Here is a 22296-nt window from a genome sequence, read left to right as displayed (position 1 = left end):
ACAACTCCAACTTTTTTTTTTGCCAGTCCTGGGGCTTGAACTCAGGGCCTGAGCACTGTCCTTGGGCTTTCTCAAGGCTAGAGCTTTACCTCTTGAGCCACAGCACTACTTTTGGCTTTTTGTTTTTTTCGCCTGTATATGTGGCACCTGGATCTTCATGCATGCTAGGCAAGCACTCATTCCCTGCCCCAGGAACTCAAACTTTTATGTCTTCATAAGTAACAAAGAATTTCAGGTTTTACAACATGTAACAACAACTAAGCAAAATGTGTCAACTAAATACAGCAGACAGACAGGCCCTCATTCAGAACCACAAACCTCATCTTAATACAGAAAATAAACTGTGCAAATTATAGCACTAGCCTAAAAGCTTCAAGGAAAATTTCCTAATACTAGAAATAATGAAGCCATACAAAGCCAAGTAACTTCAAAAGCTACCAAAGTGAGATAGAGTACTCACGGGTTAGGACAGGTGTTTTAACCCCTGCCCAAAGTCTAAAAGACAGTATGTATAATGTATATTTAGATGCATAAAATATGAGAACACAAGCCAGGAGCCAGGAGCTCACGTCTATACTCCTAGCTACTCAGGAGGCTGAGATCTGAGAATCACAGTTGGAAGCCGGGGGTGGGGGGGACACACGCACACACACAAAATTGCACAGGAATAAAATGCACTCCAACCTCCAACCCATAAAGTGTGCTATTTCTCAAAAGCCAGAGTTAAACCAAGTGGTTAACACCTATAATCCTAGCTATTCATGAGGCTGAAATCTGAGGATCACAGTTGGAAGCCAGGCCAGGGAGGAAAGCTCCTGAAACTCTTTATTTCCAATCACAAGAAAACTAGAAGTGGTGCTATGGCTCCAAAGTGATAGATTGCCAGCCTTGGGCAAAAAAGCTCAGGGACAGCATTCAGGCCCTGAGTTCAAGCTCCATGCCTGACCACCCCCTTACCCTACCCACCAAAAACTCAAAATTCCTTATCATGGGTATGAGTTTCAAAATCATTGAGTTGGAGGCATGGCTCGGGTTAGAGCACCAACCAACAAGCAAAAGCATCAGGAGTTTGGAGCTGCAGTCTGAGACAATGGAAGGACAGGCAGGCAGGGGGCCGGGAGGGCGGGCGGGCGGGCGGGCGGGCGGGCGGGCAGGCGGGCAGGCAGGCAGGCAGGCAGGCAGGCAGGTGGCCAGCCAGGTGGCCAGCCAACCAGACAGCCGGAAGGGAAGGAAGGGAAGGAAGGGAAGGAAGGGAAGGAAGGGAAGGAAGGGAAGGAAGGGAGAGCAGGAAGAGCAGGAAGGGCAGGAAGGGCAGGAAGGGCAGGAAGAGCAGGGAGGGCAGGGAGGGAAGGGAGGGAAGGGAGGGAAGGAAGAAGTGCGGGAGGAAGGAAGGAAAGAAGGAGGGAGGGAGGGAGGGAGGGAGGAAAGGGAGGGAGGGAGGGAGGGAGGGAGGGAGGGAACCCAAACCACTTTACCCAAGTGGTTCAGAAACTCCACACCAAGAAATTAGCCTTTCAGCTAAAACTTAAACCACCTCCCAAATGGGAAATGCACATTTCACTCTCATTAAACTAAAAAAAAAAAAAAAAAATAGGACAGGAAGTACCAGTCTAGCATTCACAAAGCCCTGGGTTTGATTCTTCAATACCACATAAACAGAAAAAGCTGAAGTAGTACTCTAGCCCAAGTGGCAGAACGCTAGCTTTGAAAAAGCCCAATGATACTGCCCAGGCCCTGAGCTCAATCACAAGATAGATAGACAGACAGACAGACAGACAGACAGACAGACAGACAGACAGACAGATAGATAGATAGATAGATAGATGGATGGATGGAAGGAAGGAAACAATCCTCATAGGTAATACACATAAAAATCAAAATCACAAACTATATTTAAAAGGAACTACCAAAGTAGAAGCAGGAGGGGCTAGCAACAGATACAACAAACAAAAACCTCAAACTTGAGATCTAGCTAGATAGAACATAACAAGACGTTTTTGTTTGTTTGTTTGTTTGTTTGCCAGTCCTGGGCTTGGGCTCAGGGCCTGAGCACTGTCCTTGGACTTTCTCAAGGCTAGAGCTCTACCACCTTGAGCCTCAGTACCACTTCTGGCTTTTCTCTATGTATGTGGTACCAAGGAATCGAACCTGGGCCTCCTGCATGCCAGGCAAGCACTCTACCACTAGGCCAAACTCCCAGCCCCACAAGAGTTGTTTTTTTTTTTTTTTTAAATAACTTTTAAAGGTGTACAGAAAGGGAAACAAGAATACATGGTGGTAAAGTGGTCTAGAGGTTGCCTAGCATATACAAGGCCCTAGTCAATCTCCAATACTGAAGGAAAAAAAAAAGTAAAAAATAGTTAACTTTCAAAAATGAATCAGATGCTCAAACCTCAAGAATAAGTAAGCTATACTACTGCTTTGTAATGTCACAGGATACAACACAAATGCAGAGAAAGAAATGTAAAGATGTAAGACAGGTACAGTAACTCATACCTATAATCCTAGCTACTCAGGAGACTGAGACTCTAGACTCTTATCTCCAATTAATCACCAGAAAACTAGAAGCAGCGCTGTGCTCAAGGGGAGGGTCAGTAGCCTTATGCTGAAAAGCTCAGGGACATGCCCAGGTCCAGAGTTCAAGTCCCACTACCGACAAAAAAAAAAAAAAAAAAAAGATGGAAGACAGAATGAGAATGGAAATATGTCAAAAGAGAAAGCAGGAAAGATAGCAGCTAAAAAATTAAAGGCACGAGTTTTCAGACTGCAGGGTAATTTTTTCTTTCTTTTTGCCAGCCCTGGAGCTTGAACTCAAAGCCTGCGCACTGTCCTTGGGCTTGCTAGCTCTCTACTGCTTGAGCCACAGCACCACTTACAGCTTTTTGTGTGTATCTGGTACCAAGGAATTGAACCTAGGGCTTCAATCGCACCTGCATCTTTGTGCATGCCAGGCAAGCAGTCTACCACAAGGCCAAACTCCTAGCTGTAGGGTAATTTTTTTCAAAGATACTGTAGCAAAATCTGAATAAGAACAAAATTATTCAAACAATCAAGAAGAAAAAGTTACTAGAAAGTAACAATAGTGACTTTCTCAAAAACAACAGATACCAGAAAGAAAATTATACCTTCCCTAGACAGAATGAAACAAAGTAACAATTAATTATAAATCACTACACAGAAATGTAACCACAGCAAAAAATAACATCATAGAGTAACAACAAAATATCCTATTCTTGAGCTTCTTCTGGTCAAGGCTAGCACTCTACCACTTGAGCCACAGCACCAATGGCTTTTTTCTGTGTATGTGGGTACCAAGGAATCGAACCTACGTCTTCCTGCATGCTAAGGCAAGCATTTTACCACTAGGCGAAATTCCCAGCCCCTACTTTAAACATTTCAAAACACCATATATTAAAAGAAGTCTCAATCAAATTCAAATTATGCACACCAGTTCTCTGACAAAGATTTAATAAGATTGGCAAAATGAGAGTAGGTGAATAGAGATATAGCTAGTTACCTTTAAAAAGCAACAGTTTAAGCCAGGAACCTGTGTTTCACATCTATAATCCTTATTATTTAGGGGCTCAGATCTAAAGATCAAGGTTTTAAGCCAGACCAGACAGAAAAGTCCTCCAGACTCTAAGTCCAGTTAATCAGCATAATGCAAAAGGTGTGGCCCTGAGTCTAAGTCTGGACATTGGCACACACATGCAAAGCCACTATTAAAAAAAAAAAAAAAAAGCTAGGGCTTGGAGTTTGGCCTAGTGGTAGAGTACTTGCCTAGCATGCATGAAGATCCAGGTGCAAATCCTCAGTACCACATAGATTTAAAAAAAAAAAAAAAGCCAGAAGTAGCTATGCAAGGTGGCTCACGCCTGTAATCCTAGCTAATCAGGAAGCTGAGATCTGAGGATCAAGGTGCAAAGCGAGCATGGCACAAAAGGATCTAAGACTCAAAAGGAAGACTAAGACTCTTATCTCCAATTAACCTTAAGAAAAGGAAGTGGGGCTTGTTCAAGGGTAGGGCGGTAGCCTTGAGCTGAAGAGCTCAGGGACAGTGCCCAGGCCCAGGGTTAGAATGGTAGCCTTGAGCTAAAGATCTGAGACAGAGCCTAAGTGGAGTTCACAGCCCCATGACCCACAAAGGAAAAAAAAAAAAAGAAAGAAAGAAAAAGCCAGAAGTGGTGCTGTGGCTCAAGTGGTAGAGCTCTAGCCTTGAAAAAACCCAAGGACAGTGCTCAGGCTTTGAGTTCAAGCCCCAGGACTGCCCCCCTCCCCACCAAAAAAGGTTTCTCAAAAGGCTAAAAATAAGCCAGGTGCTGATGGCTCATGCCTGTAATCCCAGCTACTCAGGAGGCTGAGATCTTGAGGACTGCCACTTAAAGCCAGCCACAGACAGGAAAGTCAATTAACCACTAGAAAACTGTCAATAATGCTATGGCTCAAAATGGTAGAGCATTAGCCTTGAGTGAAAAGAGCTCAGGGATAGCATCCAGGCCCTGAGTTCAAGCCCTATGACCATTTAAAAAAAAAAAAGGGTAAAAATAAGACTGACCTATGACCCCACTATACCATGATTGGGCATATATCCAAAGGAATCTAAATCAATATAAAGAAAGATACCTTCATACTCATGTTTATTGCAGCACTGATCACAACAATAGCCAAATTGTGGAATCAGCTGAGGTGCCCAACAACCAATGAATGGAATAATACTCATCTATAAAGAAAAACGAAATTATGTCATTTGCAAGAAAGTGGATGAAGCTGGAGAACATGTAGAGCAAGATAAGCCAACCTCAAAAGCCAAATACAAGTTTCTACTCATTTGCAGAATCTCAACTTTAAAAATATACATATATGTGTATATATACTTAAACATGTACAGACATAAATTTGAGCTATAAGATTATTAGGAGGGTAGAGAAAGAGGAAAAGAGAATGATGGAGAATGACTAAGACTGAAATGCCTTGCACCTATGTATAAATATGGCACAAGAAATCTCACTTAAGAGTATTAAAAATAGGAGTCAGATAGAAGAGGGGATTATTCACATTAAAATATAATGTATATACATATGGGAAATACCATGATGAAACCCCTCAGTACAAATTAATATTCCCAAGAGACACAAAACAATAATAGAAGAGTAAAATCAAGTCATTGGCACAAAAATGGAGGGAACTAGAGAACATGCCATTCAGTGAAATAAGTCTAGCTGACAAACTCAAATACCACATTTTCACTCATATAATGGGAGCTAGACCTAAAAGACATTTACCCACATGTACATACTGTCCCTTGGTTATCTCATATTGTTACAGTATCTCACTTTGTTATCTGATATATTGGAAATATTTGTATTTGGTTATTTGAAATTGGATAGGGAAGAGGGGAAAACAAGATGAGGGGTGGAGGGGAAGGAAATGGGGACCAAGACATGAGAAAGGGTATCAATGTATGTGAAGTAATGCACCTTCTATCTGGCAAATATAATGTAACCCTTCTATTAATTACAATAAAAATATATGAAAAAATACATGCTTATATGCATAATAAATACAGACATATGTACACATACATATAGAACAGGATTTTTACTACAGAAGTACTTAGAAGGATGAAGGGACAGGAAGAAGGAAAAAAAACAACAGGAAGGTAAATAATTTCAAAATACATCACACCTATGTAAGATGGCATAAGGAACTCAATGAAAGTGTCAGTCAATAGGAGGTGAACAGGGCAGGCAATGAATAAATAACTTACAATTTTTTTTTGCCAGTCCTGGGCTTGAGCTCAGGGCCTGAGCACTGTCCTTGGACTTTCTCAAGGCTAGAGCTCTACCACTTGAGCCGCAGCACCACTTTTGGCTTTTTCCTATGTATGTGGTATTAAGGAATCAAACCCGAGTCTTTGTGCATGCTAGGCAAGCACTCTACCACTAGGCCAAACTCCCTGCCCCATAACTTACTAATTTTAAGAGCTGACTGTTTTATGGGTACTAATAGGAGGGGAGAATAAACAAGAATGAATATGGTCAAAGTAGGTATTTCCATGTAAGCAAATAGAATGATGTAATCTGTTAAAACTGTTTAAGAACTGGAGTAAGACAGTACAAGAAGTGGGTGCATTGTATCAGGATGTATTGTATAAACATATGGAAATATCACATTGAAATCCCCCCTTGTATAACTAATGTATGATAATAATTTTTTTTTGAAAAGCCCATCTCCTGTTCTGTTTTCTGCTTATGTAGCAGAAGAAGCCTAAAAGAAGTACCAATCCTTTCTCCAAGCTTCCCTACACTGTAATGCACAATGCTCTTGTCTTTGTGTAAGTTTTACAGTGAATAATTAGTAACTTTAAAAAAAATAAAAGATATGATTCGATTAACTTAAACAGTCAAGAGGGGTGGAACAGGTTTCAGTAAAAATGACATTAATTTTGTACATGCTATTTTGCAAACATACTAGGTAGGTAATAGAATATTCAAGCCTAATGATCTGAGAGGAATATCCAGAGTGAGAATATGATTTCAATGTTAGCACTGACAGAAAAACAGAGAATGAGAAATTTTAACAAAGCAAATAAAGAGAATTAAGTAGTTCTGCATTTGAGATGTTTAAAAAGAACTAACAGGCCAGGTACTGGTGGCCCAGATCTGAGGATCTCAGTTCAAAGCCAGTCTGGGCACTAAAGACCATGAGATTCTTATCGCTAATTAACCACCAGAAAATTGGAAGTAGCGCTGTGACTCAAGCGGTAGAGTGCTGGCCTTGAGCTGAAGAGATCAAGGACATCACCCAGGTCCAGACTTCAAGCCCCACAACGCTCCCACCACCTCCCCACCAAAAAAAAAAAAAAAAAAGAACCAACAGATTCATCACCGAATGCTAGAAAGGCCAAGAACCAAAACTAGGAACCAAGAAAGGTAAGGATGTGAAATGGGATTGAGAATGTACCATTAACAATCCATATTAAAAGGTGGTAGATACTCTTACTCCAGTACCAGGCATCTAAGCAACAACCACTCTCCCACTGCCACAAAGGCCACAAAACCATGATGTACTGAATTCCCCAACAGTACTTAAGAGCCTTAAGCATTAACTCTCATCCAAGGATCACTAATACTTGAGTGTGTGCTGTGAAGCAACACAACACAACAAACAAGAAAGACTGAGCTATAAAATACATATTTAATGTCAGACATGGTGGCTCATGCCTGTAATCCTAGCTACTCAGGAGGCTGAAATCTGAGGATTGTGGTTCAAAGCCAGCCAGGGCACTGAAGTCCATTAAGACTCTTATCTCCAATTAACCACTAGAAAACCATAAGTGGCACCGTGGCTCAAGGGGTAGGGTGAGAGCCTAAAGTTCAAGAGCTCAGGGACTGTTGGGAGCCAGAGTGTGGAGTCAGACTGTCCCATGAATCTGCATCACTGAGTAATATAACCATACAAAGAAATGAGCTGTCATGTGACGCCATGCCTACAAATTTTGAACTATACTGTCAATATTGTGAACTTCCTGACTTTATTGATTTATTGCTTTATCTTTCTGTTGAGACTTGATTACCATTTGGCACAAATGTGTTATTGCTTTATCACCTTCTGCTTAATTGATCTGAGACCTGATTACCATTTGGTGCTAATGTAACCCCTGGCAGTTCCTAGTTTCAAGAAAGTATATAAGCCTTCTTGGGCTGCTGACTTAGGCTGTAGTCCTTCTGACCCCATCTGTTTGCCTCTTTTCTATTTTTTCCCAGTCTTCACCCCCAAGGTCAGGAATCCTGGTTCGCTGCTGGCTGGCACCGGCAAGGGACAGCATCCAAGCCTAGAGTTTCAAGTGCCATAACTGACTAATAATAATAATAATAATAATAATAATAATAAAATATATATATTTAAAATTTTTTGCCAGTCCTGGAGCTTGAATTCAGGGCCAGGACACTTTGCTCAAGGCTAGCACCCTGCCACTAGAGCCACAGCACCACTTCTGGCCTTTTCTGTGTATGTGGTACTAAGGAATCAAACCCAGGGTTGTAAGCATGCTACTACTAGGCCATGCTCCTGGCCCTTAAATTTATTTTTATTTTATTTTGTTGTTGTTGTTGTTATTATTATTATTATTATTATTATTATTATTATTTGGTACCAGTCCTGGGGCATGACCTGCAACACTTTTTTTTTTTCCCTTTCTTTTTTTTTCCTTGTGAGTCATGGGGCTTGAACTTGGCCTAGGTACTGTCCCTGAGCTCTTCAGCTCAAGGCTTACCCTTGAGCCAAGCCCCACTTACTCACTTCTGTTTTCTAGAGGTTAATTGGAGATAAAAGAGTCCTTTTGTGCCTGTGGTAGCTTTGCACCTTGGTCCTCAGATCTCAGCCTCCTGAGTAGCTAGGAATACAGGCATGAGCCAAATGGCCATGCCCAGCTGTCCTTGAACACTTTTTGCACTAGCACTCTGCCACTTGAGCCACAGCACCACTTCTGGCTTTTTTTGAGTATGTGGTACCATGGAATCGAACCCAGGACTTCATGCATGCTAGACAAGCACTCTACCACTAGATTATGCTCTTGGTCCAAATTTATTTTTACAATAAAATGTTTCTAAGTGGTGCTGTATAGCTCAAGTGGTCAAGTGCTATCCTTGAGCAAAGGAGCTCAGAAACAGTACCTAGACCTTGAGTTCAAACCCCATGACCAACAACAACAAAAAATTTCTAGTGAAATGTTAAATATATTGACAATACCAGATTACCTAGATATCTACTACCCAGAAAAACATGCAAAATAATTTACCAGATCTGAGAAACAGAAGACTTCTATTATCTGCAGCAAAAGGGTTAAAAAATTCCCACAAAAGATCTTAAAATCTTCCTGGGACAGGCAATAGGAAAATGGGGAGAGTATATACAAAATCAGAAATGAATATGGCTGTAACCTTGAGCTGAAGAGCGCAGGGACAGTACCCAGGCCTAGAGTTCAAGCCCCATAACCAATAAAAAACAGAAAAAGAAAAAAAGAGTAAATCAGTGCCTGATAAGAGAGAAACACAAAGGCATCAGACCACAGGAGCTATTTCATTATCCACAACATGAAAAGATAGTTTATGCTATAACAATGACACTGGAAATAGACAACTCTTCACCTACCCACTCAAAAAATAGTTGGAAGCCTGGCGCGATGGCTCCTGCCTGTAATCCTAGTTACTCAGGAGGCTGAGATCTGAGGATCATGGTTCAAAGCCAGCTCAGGCAGCAAAGTCCATGAGATTCTTATCTACAATTAACCCTCAAAAAACTGGAAGTGGTGCCATGGCTCAAGAGGTAGGGTAGTCACCTTGAGCTGAAGAGCTCAGGGACAGTGCCCAGGCCCAGAGTTCAAGTCCCATACCTGACACTAATAAGGCTACCATGCACGAAGACCTGGGTTAGATTCCTCAGTGTCACATAAACAAAAAAAGCCAGAAATGGCACTGTGGCTCAAGTGGTAGAATTCTAGCCTTGAGCAAAAGAAGCTCAGGGACAGTGCCCAGACCCCAACTTCAAGCCTTTCCTAGGGAGGCAAAATTAAATAAATACTGTTTATCAAAATAAAAAATAACAACAACAACAACAAAAGCAGGACTGAAACCACCAAGCAAGCATGTGACTCTGGGCCACTAATATCTTCTCAGATCAGGTCATCAGTACAAGAACTAGGAACACATTTATGCTTCAAAAGCACACTAGGAAGAAAGAATATGCTGAGTTATCTGGATTAGGGTTAGCACTCAAACATCAGTATCCATCTTTTCTTTCAGTTAACTAAGCTGGAAGAAGTAACTTTCTTAGCCTAAACAAATCACTCTAAAACCTATATCTAAAGTCTAATATGAAGAAATGAGATACCAGATTGTTCCCCACTGGCTAATCCAAGCAAAAGCTTGGAATTTTTCCAAACACAATCCCAATAAAATATAGATTATACACAATCTTTTTTTTTATTGTAATTAGTAAAAGGGTTACATGATATTTGCCAGATAGAAGGTGCATTAATTCACATACATTGATACCCTTTCACATGTCTTGGTACCCGTTTCCCTCCCCCCCACACCCCCCACCCGTCTTGGTTTTCCCCCCTTCCCTATCAAATTTCAAATATCCACAATCTTCTTTTACCTAGAATTCTGATGCTTTAAAAAGGAAAGGAAAGTACACTCAACAGAACTGTTTATATGAGCTTTTTGTTTTAAAAATATATAGTTTTGGGGCCTGGAGTTTGGCCTAGTGGTTAAAGTGCTTGCCTAGCATGCATGAAGACCCGGGTTCGATTCCTCGGTACCACATATAGAAAAAACCCGGAAGTGGTGCTGAGGCTCAAGTGGTAGAGCTCTAGCCTTGAGAAAGTCCAAGAACAGTGCTCAGGCCCTGAACTCAAGCCCAGGACTGGCAAAAAAAAAAAATAAAAAATAAAAATATATACTTTAGATTCCCTGAAATCTTCAACCTACTCCCACCCATAAACTACCACAAAACCATTCCCAACTATGATCATATGACTTTCAATATTTTATCTGCACAAGGCTCCTACTGTCAGGATGTAGAGGGACAAAGGCAGCTCCTCTTCCTTTGAAGGCATAATAATATGAGACTGGTCTTGACCCTAAAAACAAGTGCACTCTTCTCTCTCAGTGAGCTAGGACTTCTGACAATTTTCTTCGATTTTCTTTCAGATGGGTCTAGCTGTCCCTTGAGAATTAAACAAGTAAAGAACATTTCACCAACTAAATGATCAAAACCTCCACCAAAATCAGTACAAAGGCTTAAGGAAGGCGTTGGTGGCTCACACCTGTAACCTGTGGTTTGAAGCCAGCTCAGGCAGAAAAGTCCCCATGAGATTCTCATTCCAAAACTCAAAACTGGGAGTGGAGTTGTGGTTCAAAGTGGTAGAGACTGCTAGCCTTGGGCAAAAAAAGCTCAGGGACATGGCTCCTGACTGTATCCTAGTTACTTAGGAGACTAAAGTCTGAGGATCATGGTTCAAAGACAGGCCATGCAGGTCCATGAAACTCTTATTTTCAATAAACTACCAAATAACCAGAAGTGGAGCTGTGGCTCAAGTGGTAGAATGCTAGCCTTGAGCAAAAAAATCTCAAGAATAGAGCAGTATCACCCAGGCTGAGTTCAAGTTCTAGGACCAGCATGCACACACACACACACACACACACACACACACACACACACACACACACACACACACAAAACATATATTTGGTAAGATTTACACATATTACAAAAGACCTTCTCTGAAGATATCCACATTTTAAATCCAAAAAATCCTTTTTTAAACTAAAAATAACAATGGTAAACTTTGGAACGCTGTAAACAATAGTAACAGGCCAGGAGTTTAGCCTAGTGATAGAGTACTTGCCTAGCATGCACAAAGACCCAGGTTTGATTTCTCGGTATCACATATATAGAAAAGCCAAAAGTGGTGCTGCAGCCTTGAGGAAAGCCCAAGGAGGACGGTGTCCAAGCCCTGAGTTCACTCCCTAGGACTGGCAAAAAAGAAAAAAAAAAAAAAAAACAGTAGCAACATATTTTTTTAACTAAAATGTTTCAATACTCTAATGGTTCTAATGGTTCTTTCTTTCTTTGTAATAATAGTGGCTTTGAATGCAGGGCCTCACAACTCACTTGGCTTGCATGGCTTGCATTTGAGCCATGCTTTTTGTTGGTTATTTGGAAGACAAAGTCTCATAGACAGCCAGCTTGGTGGCTCACCAATTCTAGCTACTCAGGAGGCTGAGATCCTCATGAGGATCAAGGTTCAAAGCCAGTCGGGGCACAAAAGGACCTGAGATTCTTATCTCCAATTAAGCTCTAGAAAACAGGAAGTGGGGCTTGGCTCAGGTTAGGCTGACCTCTTCAGCTTGAAGCTGAAGAGCTCAGGGACAGTGCCCAGGCCAAGTTCAAGCCACATGACCCACAAAAAAAGTCTCATAGACGTCTCTGCCCAGGATGGCTTCAAACCTTCAGATATCGGCCTCCAAAGTATACCAAAGTTTGACCTCCAAAGGCAAATGAATGATCAAATGGAAAATGCTAGGCAAAGCAGAAGAGTACCAGGACTTATCTGCATTTCACATCTACCTTTCAATAATCGAAATAAATTCTGGTATTGCCTTTGAGATGACAGGCTCTACATTTCTAAATCTAGGCTAACTCCATTTGTTCTTTCCTTCTTGGTCTATTTAATGGTTATACAAGTAGTTCTAAAATTGCTGGTAAATGTAGAGTTGTGCATAACTGTAACCATTTAAATAACATTGTAAGAATGTGACAATTTTCTCCTTCACTTCTTACTCTTTTCCCCTTTAATTTGCAAATTGCTGCTTTTAATAGAATGATACATCAAGTGTGTTTTTTTTTTTCTTAGTTTAACATTGTAAGGTCAGGCAGGGTGCGCATGTGACTATAATCCCAGCACTCAGGAGGTGAAAGTAGGAGGATTAACAGTTTTGAGGCCAATCTGGGCTATAGAGAGTCTGACTCAAAAACAAAACCCAAATATATTGTACACATTAGCCAAGTGCCTATGATCCTCGCTATTCAGGTGGTTGCAATTTGGAGGACCGAGGTTTGTAATCCAGCACAGGCAGAAAAATTCACAAGATCCCCTGTCAATCCATTGCCAAGGCCAGTGGCAGGTTCTTGTTAAGCTATGACTGGAGGATTCAGCCAGCCTGGCAAGAAAGTCCATGAGACTTCATCACCAGTAAGGGAAGCTGGACAAGATGACATGTACCTATGATTCCAGCAATGCCTGAAACTTACAGCAGGCAGAAAAATCTGCAAGCCATTCTACACATAAGCTTTTACCTAACATGAGTGAAAAGATAGGCAAGGACATGCCAAAAGATTTCACTCTAGTGAGTGCAGCACCTCACACCTGTAATCCTAACTACTTAGGCTGAGATGGACAATCGCTGTTCAAAGTCAGCCTCGGTACTAAGGTCCATGAGACTCTTTGTTTTTTTTTTTATTTTTTTTTATTTAAAATTTTATTTTTTTTATTGTAATTAGTAAAAGGGTTACATGATATTTGCCAGATAGAAGGTGCGTTAATTCACATACATTGATACCCTTTCACATGTCTTGGTACCCGTTTCCCTCCCCCCCCTCTTTGTTTTTTTTTGCCAGTCCTGGGCTTGGGCTCAGGGCCTGAGCACTGTCCTTGGACTTTCTCAAGGCTAGAGCTCTACCACTTGAGCCTCAGTACCACTTCCAGCTTTTTTCTATGTATGTGGTACCGAGGAATCGAACCCGGGTCTTCATGCATGCGAGGCAAGCACTCTACCACTAGGCCAAACTCCCGGCCGGTCCATGAGACTCTTATCCTTAATTAATCACTAGAAAATGGGAAGTGGGGCTGGGGCTCCAGGGCTATAGTGGTACAGGGACATCGCTCAGGCCCTGAGTTCAAACCCCATGACCCACCAAAAAAAAAAAAAAAAAAATCTCACTCTACCTTAAAAAAGAAAGAGTTAAATAATTAGTATCTTCTGGCTTTCCTAGGGGCAAGATCTTAGCCAAACTAGCCCCTATGTAAAGCATCCACCTTCACGGAAAGTTGCTCAGGACAAAAAGTCTAAAATAGTACACACAATCTAGGCAGCTAAAACACAAAGGAAAGCCAGGCACCAGTGTTTTACATCTGTAATCCTAGCTAGATAGCAGTTCAGGGGCAGCCAGGTCAGGAAAGTCCTTGAGACTCTTACCTCCAATTAAACACCAGAAAACCAGAAGTAGAGCTGTGGCTCAAAGTAGTAGAGCAACCGGATAAGGTGGCTTATACCTATAATCCTAGCTATTCAGAGGCTGAGATCTGAGGATCAAGGTTCAAAGTCAGATCAGGCACTGAAGTCGTGAGATTCTTATCTCCAATTAACCATCAGAAAATTAGAAGTGGCTCTCTGGCTCAAGGGGTAAGGCAGTAGCCTTGAGCTGAACAGCTCACAGACGATACCCAGGCCCAGAGTTCAAGTCCCACAACTGAAAAAAAAAATCAATAGTGGTAGAGTACTAGCCTTGGGGAAAAAAAGCTCAGGGACAGTATCCAGGCCCCTCAAGCTTCGGAAGAGAGGAAGAGAGGGAGAGAGGGAGAGAGGGAGGGAGGGAGGGAGGGAAGAAAGAAAGAAAGAAAGAAAGAAAGAAAGAAAGAAAGAAAGAAAGAAAGAAAGAAAGAAAGAAAGGAAGGAAGGAAGGAAGGAAGAAAGAAGGGAAGAAAGAGGGGGGAGAGAGTATTTTAAAAATAGAAAACAAAGCAGGGCGAGGTGGCTCACGCCTGTAATCCTAGCTACTCAGGAGGCTGAGATCTGAGGATCAAGGTTCAAAGCCAGCCCAGGCACAAAAGGACCTGAAGACACTTATTTCCAATGAACCTCTAGAAAATGGGAAGTGGAGCTTGGCTCAAGGGTAGGGCGGTAGCCTTGAGCTCAAAGACAAAGCCCAGGCCCAAGTTCAAGCCCCATGACCCACGAAAATAAAATAAAAACCACAGCCTAATGCGGTAGGCTCATGCCTATAATCCTAGCTACTCAGGAGGCTGAGATCTGAAGATTCCAATTCAAAGCTAGCCTGGGCACTAAAGACAGTGTATATGTATATCCAATTAACCACTAGAAAACCAGAAGTGGTACGTTGTGGCTCTAGGTAGGGTGGTAGGTAGCCTTGAGCTGAAGGGCACAGGGACAACGCCCAGACCCAGGGGTAGGGCAGGGACAATGCCCAGCCCCAGAATCCAAGCCCCACAACCACAAAAAAATAAAATCAATCAATTAATTAATTAATGAAAAGCACAAAGGAAACAAGAAATAACCAAGATTCCTATGGGAATAACCAAGATTCACTATGGGCCTGGCATGCAAAAATATCAATGCCATGAAAGACAGAAGAAAGCAAGAGAGGGCCGGGAGTTTGGCCTAGTAGTAGAGTGCTTACCTAGCATGCATGAAGACCCGGGTTCGATTCCTCGGTACCACATACATAGAAAAAAGCCAGAAGTGGTGCTGAGGCTCAAGTGGTAGAGATCTGCCCTTAAGAAAGTCCAAGGACAATGCTTAGGCCCTGAGCTCAAGCCCAGGACTGGCAAAAAAAAAAAAAAAAAGAAAGCAAGAGAACTTTTATGTATTATGTAAGATTAAAAAGACACAATAACCAATTGCAATGTGCAAATTTTAACTGGACATAAAGTCTAAAAAGTAAATCTTAAAATTCAGGAGTATAATAACCAATATCTACATTTGGGAAGAGGCAGGAGGATTAGTAATTCAAAATCAGCCTGGGCTACAAGAGAACAAACAGTACTTCCCATAGTTGGACAGGAAAATTTGTGAATGTGTACAAATATATGCAGCCTTTTGAATAGCTAGAATTATAGATGTGAGCCACTCACACCCAGCAAAAAAATATTAAGACAGCTAAAATATTTAAAGGCTAAGTGCTATATGTGTAGCTTTTAACTCTTCCAAATGGTCTTGGGGGAAAAAAATGCATATGTAGAGAAGGAAACTTTTTTTTTTTTCAGTCATGAGGCTTGAACTCTAGGCCTGAGCATTGCAGTTCAAGGCTAGCACTCTACCACTTGAGCCACAGTGCTACTTCCAGTTTTTTGTTTTTGTTTTTGTTTTTTGCCAGTCCTGGGCTTGAGCTCAGGACTTGAGCACTGTCCTTGGACTTTCTCAAGGCTAGAGCTCTACCACTTGAGCCTTTTTTCTATGTATGTGGTACCAAGGAATCGAACCCAGGTCTTCATGCATGCAAAGCAAGCATTTTAACCACTAGGCCAAACTCCCGGCCCGCCACTTCCAGTTTTTGAGTGGTTACCTGGAGATAAGTCTCACAGATTTTTGGCTTTAAAATGCAATCCTCAGATCTCAGCCTCCTGAGTAGTTAGGATTGCCAAGAGTGAGCCACTGGCATCTAGCAGAAACTTCTAATAATTAGTAAATCTAAGTAAACGTTGAGAGGGATAGTGAATACATTATCCTCAGAGGGACAGATGGCTGTATTCCCAGCTACTCAAAAGACCAAGTCAGGAGAGTTGAAGGCCAGTCCAGCAAAGTTAGCAAGATTCAAAAATAAAATAGACCAAGTGTTAGTGGCTCACACCTGTAACCCTCAGATACTCAGGTGACTGAGATATGAACATGGAGGGTTTTTAAATTTTTATTTATTTATTGCCAGCCCAGGGGCTTTCTCAAGACTAGAGCTCTATACTTGAACCACAATAGCACTTCTGGCTTTTTTTCAATGTATCTGGTATCGAGGAATCGAACCTGGGACTTGGTGCATGCTTGGAAAGCACTCTACCAGTAGGCCAAATTCCCAGCCTGTGAAGATGGAGGTTTGAAGCAAGCTCAAGTAGAAAAGTCCTCAAGACTTTATTTCCAATTTAGTCAGTAAAAGAGCCAGACTGGAGGCTGAGAATGACTCTAAAGGCAGAGTACTATCCCACAGGTAGAAAAAGCCAAGCAGTAGTAATGTAAGACTCTGAACTAAAGTCCTATTATACTACTAAATAAACAAATGAACAGGCTGGAGGCATAATTCAAGAGGCAGAACACTTTGCTAGCAAGCACAAGGCCCTGAATTCAATGCCCCCTCCAAGATAATTTATTAAAACTTAAAGTAGTGAAGACATAAGCATGATTTACTATTTCCAAATATTAATATAACATTATTTAAGTTGCAAATAGCAGAATTTTATATGGTACTTTTACATCCTGTTGCATCTTCCTTTCTCCTTTTTTTTGGGGGGGGGGGGGGAGTCATTCCTCAGGCATGAACTCTAGGCCTGGGTCCTGTCCCTGAGTTATTCAGCTCAAAGCTAGTGCTCTGCCCCTTGAGCCACAGGACCACTTCCAGTTTTCTGGTGGTTAATTGGAGATGAGCATCACAGACTTCTATGCCCAGATTGGCTTTGAACTGGAATCCTTAGATCTCAGCCTCCTGAGTAGCTAGGATTACAGGCATGAGACATGAATGCCCGGCTTTTACTTTCTTCTTACACATCTATCTATTGCTTAAGATAGGCATATACATAATTCTACAGATGTTTTAGGAAAAGTTTTATGAAAATTACAAGCTGCATTTATGGACATGTCAAAACAAAAGACAATAAAGTACAAGAATATAACCTGTACTCACCTAACTCATTCATTAAATACAGTTACTGAGGGCAGCTTAGCATCTAGTACCATGGACCTTGAAATAAGAATTGAGGATGGGGAGTTTGGTCTAGTGGTAGAGTGCTTGCCTAGCCAGCACAAAGACCAGGGTTCAATTCCTTGGTGCCATATACATAGAAAAAAGCCAAAAGTGGTTTTAAGGCTCAAGTGGTAGAGCTCTAGCCTTGAGAAAGTCCAAGGAACATGCTCAAAACCAGGACTGGCAAAAAAAAAAAAAAGAATTGAAATGCAGACTCTGCAGTCTAATTGAAGGAACCACACAAGCGAACCATTAATCTAAAAAGAAAACAATAGATATTAGAGAAGTAATGCTTACAGATAGATAAACAAGGTCAATTCTAGGAAGAATAAGCAACACAAACCAAAAACAATATGGCAATTTATGGAGGTCATCTGCAACCAATATACCTAAGACACAGGCTGCAGAATACAGCCACATTTCCACAAAAATGCTCAAATTAAAAAAGAAATGTAGGCAGGGCACAGTGGCTCACACCTGTAATCCTAGATACACTGGAGGCTGAGATCTGAGGATCAAGGTTCAAAGCAGGCTTGGGCACAAAAGGACCTGAGACTCTTATCTCCAAATTAACTCCCAGAAAATAGGAAGTGGGGCTTGGCTTAAGGGTAGGGTAGGAGCCTTACACTGAAGAGCTCAGGGACAGTTCAAGCCCCATTAAAAAAAAAATGTAATTTACTTCAAACATTTGTTAAGCACAGATCCATGCCATGAATTCTGCCCAGAGTCAAGTTACAAAGACAAAATGCAGTTCTTTTTTTTCTTTCGTAGGTTATGAGACTCGAACTCAGGGCCTGGGTGCTGCCCTTGAGCTTCTTATGCTCAAAGCCAGCATTCTACATTTTGAGCCAGTGCCACTTTCGGTTTTCTGGTGGTTAATTAGACATAAAAATCTCACAGACTTTCCTGCCCAGGCTGACTTTGAACCACAATACTCAGATCTCAGCCTCCTGAGTAGCTAGGATTCTAGGTGTGAGCCATCAGCATCCAGCACCCGCAAAATGCAGTATCTCACAGTACTAACAGAGAAAAGTAGTTCTTAAGGTTGGAGGTATAGCTCAATGATATAGAATGCTTAGTATGTACAAGGCCCTTTGTTCTATCCCCAGTACCAAAAACAGTAATTCTCCTCTTCTTTATGAATTATTATTTTTTTTTTTTGCCAGTTCTGGGGCTTGAACTCAGGGCCTGAGCACTGTCCTTTGGCTTTTTCCTCAAGGCTAACACTCTGCCACTTGAGCCACAGCACCATTTCTATGCATGTGGTACCGAGGAATCGAACCCAGGTCTTCGTGCATGCTAGGCAAGCACTCTACCAGTATGCCAAACTCCTGGCCCCATAATTCTCCTTCTTTAAACACAGAACTATGACATTTTGTAATATATAGTATGCATATCTATATATAATTATGTAATATACCATATAGTATTTCACTAGGAAAATATCATTAAAAGATAACTAGGGATGATAAACCCAGGAACACCATAAAAGCCACCATTTATTAAATACTGACCCAATACCAAGTACGTATACAGCGCCATAAAGAGGAGTTAAATCCATTCCAAGTAACAAACCTGTAGTTCTAACTCCAGTATCTATTTTTCTCAAAAGCAGACCAAAAGAAAAGCATGTGCAGGAGCATGGTAGCATGCACCTATAGTCCTATCTACTCAGGAACCTGAAGTGAAAGAATCACTTCAGCCCAGGAGTTTGAGAACAGGCCTGGCCCACACCAACAGGGCCCCGCCTCATGAACTTTGTGTGTATCATATACACACACACATATGCATAGTATAAGCTATTACATCTGGTGGCCAAGGGCGCTATCTCCGAAGTATCTCTCCCACTGGAGATTTGATTCCAAAACACAATATCCCATTATAAAATACAAAATACTAAAAATATAGAAAATAGCACAGACATCTGAAAATGAGACATATTAGAGGCTGGGATATAGCTTAGTGGTACAAAATTGCCCAGCAAGTGCAAGGTCCTAAGTTGAATCATTACCCCACAAAAACAAAACAAAACACCATGCATAATGGTACAAACATGTAATTGTGGTTACTTGAGAAGCTAAAGTAGAAGGAACACTGAGCCCTGGAGTTCAAGACCAGCCTGAACACATTATAACTATATCTCAAAACAAAAAATGTGTTCACCTCAGCAGCACATACACTAAAACTGCATCAATATAAATATTAGTATGATTCCTGTGCAAGGACGACATGCAAATTTGCAAAGTGTTATGTATTTAAAGGGACACAAAAAGATATATGTGATGTATACATAAAAAGCAAGTTCATAAAAACTAAGTTTTATGACTGTTGGTTTCAGGTTATATAGCCACTATTAATATTTAATTTACTTTGCATTATCAACTAAACAACACTGAAATGAAGTTTACCTAACCACTGCTATTTACAAATATATATGGAGGAACATAAGGATCACCACAAAATTTTCCATTTGCCTTAAATCAATAAATCATCTTATGTTTAAATAGTAAGAAGGAGGGTTGGCAAAATAAGCCCTGTGTCAATTCTTTTTTTTTTTTGGCCAGTTCTGGGGCTAGTACTCTACCACTTGAGCCACAGTCTGGCCTTTTCTGTTTATAGGGTACTGAGGAATCAAACCTAGGGCTTCATTCATGCTGGGCAAGCACTCTACCACTAAGTCACATTCCCAGCACCCTAAGTCAATTCTAATGATCTATTTTTATGTGAATCCACAAACTTCTTTAATTTACCTTTGTAAATAAAACACTTATTTGTTGGAATATGGTCTTGTCCATTTGTCTATGTGGTCTCTGGCTGTTTTCCTGCTACAGTGACAAAGTTGAGCAGTTGTGAGACAGTAGACTCACAAAAACTGAAGTAATTCATTTTCTTGCCTTTTATGGAAAAAGTTGATAGTCATGGTCCAAATGATATCAAGATGGCAGAAAAATACCTGGTTTGTTCTATTTCAGTCCTATTTAAGTTTAATTATGAACGCTACACCTCTTTCTTTGCCATTTGTGTCATTTACTAATGTTCACATTTCAGTTATTTTCCAGAGTATGTATTACTTAGGCTGCCCAGTAATTTATCCTTCATAATATTACCAACAAAATACTAATTAATAAAGGTACATCTACAATTATCCCCACACATACTTATTTTTTTCAATTCTGTATAATCTATAATGATATAGGCAAGCAGAGCTGAATACAGATTTAACTGATATTACTAAATGATTCCTAATGCTCTATTCACATTAGAATAGATCAAAGTGTCATTCAGGACCAATACCACCAATGTCACCTGACTGTGTATCAGAAAAACAAACTCATGGGCCCATTCCAAACTTGCCAGGTTGTTACACTAAAACAGAGTTGTATTACTTACCTTGAGTGTAAAAAGGCTGATTCGACCAGGCAACTTATAAAACAGCCCCTCTCCTCCTCTTGAATTGGAATGTAGCATGGCATTGAGGCATGCAAGAGGGGATGTCCCACTATAAAACACAAAAGGATGGATAAGGACCACATAAATCCATATAACTACTCACCAATGACTCAATCCTGCCAACTCCTTTTTCAGGGAAAGATGGGGGGGCGGGGAGGTAGTACCATAATATGGTTAGAAACTCAGTGCCTCAAGCCATTGACAGTTACTTAGTTCTTTTACCTAAAGCTGATACTCTACCACTTGAACAACACTTCTATTTTCTGGCTTTTTGCTGGTTAATGGGAAATAAAGACAAATCTCACATTTGTCTGCTGGAACTATCTCAGCCACCTGAGTAGTTAGGAATACAGGCACGAGCCACCAGGATCTGGCTCTACTAACTCATTTTGACAGTAAGAAACAGGAAGAGGCTGGGTGCAGTGGCTCAGGCCTGTAATTCTAGCCACTCAGGAAGCTGAGATCTGAGGATCAAGGTTCAAAGCCAGCCCGGGCACAAAAGGACCTAAAACTCTTATCTCCAATTAGCCTTTAGAAAATGGGAAGTGGGGCTTGGCTCAAGAATAGGGTGGTAGCCTTGAGCTGAAGAGCTCAGGCACAGCACCCAGGCTGAGTCTGAGCCCTATGACCACAAAAAAAGGAAAGAAAAGAAAAGAAACAGGAAGAATTATAGAAGTTCCCATGACAAACCATTCTAGTGTAAGAGTGATAAACAATTAAAATTTATATAAACCATATCCCAAGAAGTTTGAGTTACATGTGATGATACTCAAAATCCATATCTAACTTTTTTTTTTTTCTCTTTTTTCCAGAGCTGAGGACCAAACTCAGGGCCTTGCACTTTCCAGGCAAAGACTCTTCCACTGAGCTAAATACCTAACCCCTAAATCTATATCTAACTTTTCTTTTAATATTTTCTAACAATATGGACCAAATTTCCAAGATATATTTAGAAAAAAACATAATTTTTTCAAGATATATTGTAATAAAAACTTAAAACTTAAGAATCAGGTACCAGTGGCTCAGGCCTGTAATCCTAGCTACTCAGGAGGCTAAGATCTGAAGATTGCAGTTCAAGGTCAGCCAGGCACTAAAGTCCATGAGATTTTTTTTTTTTTTGCCAGTCCTGGGGCTTAAACTCAGGGCCTGAGCACTGTCCATGGGTTTTCTCAAGGCTAGCACTCTACCACTTAGGCCACAGCACCACCTCCAGCTTTTTCTGTGTATGTGGTACTGAGGAATTAAACCCAGGTCTTCGTGCATGCTAAACAAGCACTCCTACTACTAGGCCAAACTCCTGGCCCAAGTTCCCAAGTCCATGTGACTCTTATCTCCAATTAACCACCAGAAAACTGAAAGTGGGGCTGTGGCTCAAGTGGTAAAGCTTTAAGTTGAAGAGCTTAGGGACAGAGCCCAGTTCAAGCTCCACAACAGACGAAAAACAAATTATGTAAACTTATATCTTAATGAAATTTTACCATTAAAACAAAACTGAGCACTTCCTAGTCTCTAAATTTCAACCTACATTCATATTCAGAAAAAGGGTTTTGGCAGTACCAAAAACTCAGTCTTATGCTTGCTAAGTAGAAGTTC

The 22296-nt window shown here is 41.0% G+C and overlaps 1 protein-coding gene and 1 non-coding gene across 3 annotated transcripts in view; one reads left to right on the top strand and one right to left on the bottom strand.

Moving 5' to 3' along the window:
* Asxl1 (ASXL transcriptional regulator 1) overlaps positions 1-22296 on the bottom strand; it is a 53995-nt gene that overhangs the window by 19282 nt on the left and 12417 nt on the right. For both annotated transcript variants that reach the window (XM_090352163.1, XM_090352164.1), the window contains exon 3: positions 20644-20752. In XM_090352163.1, the coding sequence (XP_090208289.1) occupies positions 20644-20752 (109 nt within the window). The remainder of the gene's footprint in view (positions 1-20643; positions 20753-22296) is intronic.
* Positions 19409-19512, top strand: LOC150050360 (U6 spliceosomal RNA). Its single transcript, XR_016538779.1, has one exon. It is a non-coding gene; the product is annotated as a U6 spliceosomal RNA (small nuclear RNA).

Source organism: Megascapheus bottae, chromosome 18 (assembly GCF_031878675.1).
Source record: "Megascapheus bottae isolate mThoBot1 chromosome 18, mThoBot2.hap1, whole genome shotgun sequence".
In the NCBI taxonomy this organism is placed as follows: Eukaryota; Metazoa; Chordata; class Mammalia; order Rodentia; family Geomyidae; genus Megascapheus; species Megascapheus bottae.
The sequence above is the reverse complement of the archived record's forward strand: the minus strand, read 5'-3'. Positions and strand labels throughout refer to the sequence as shown.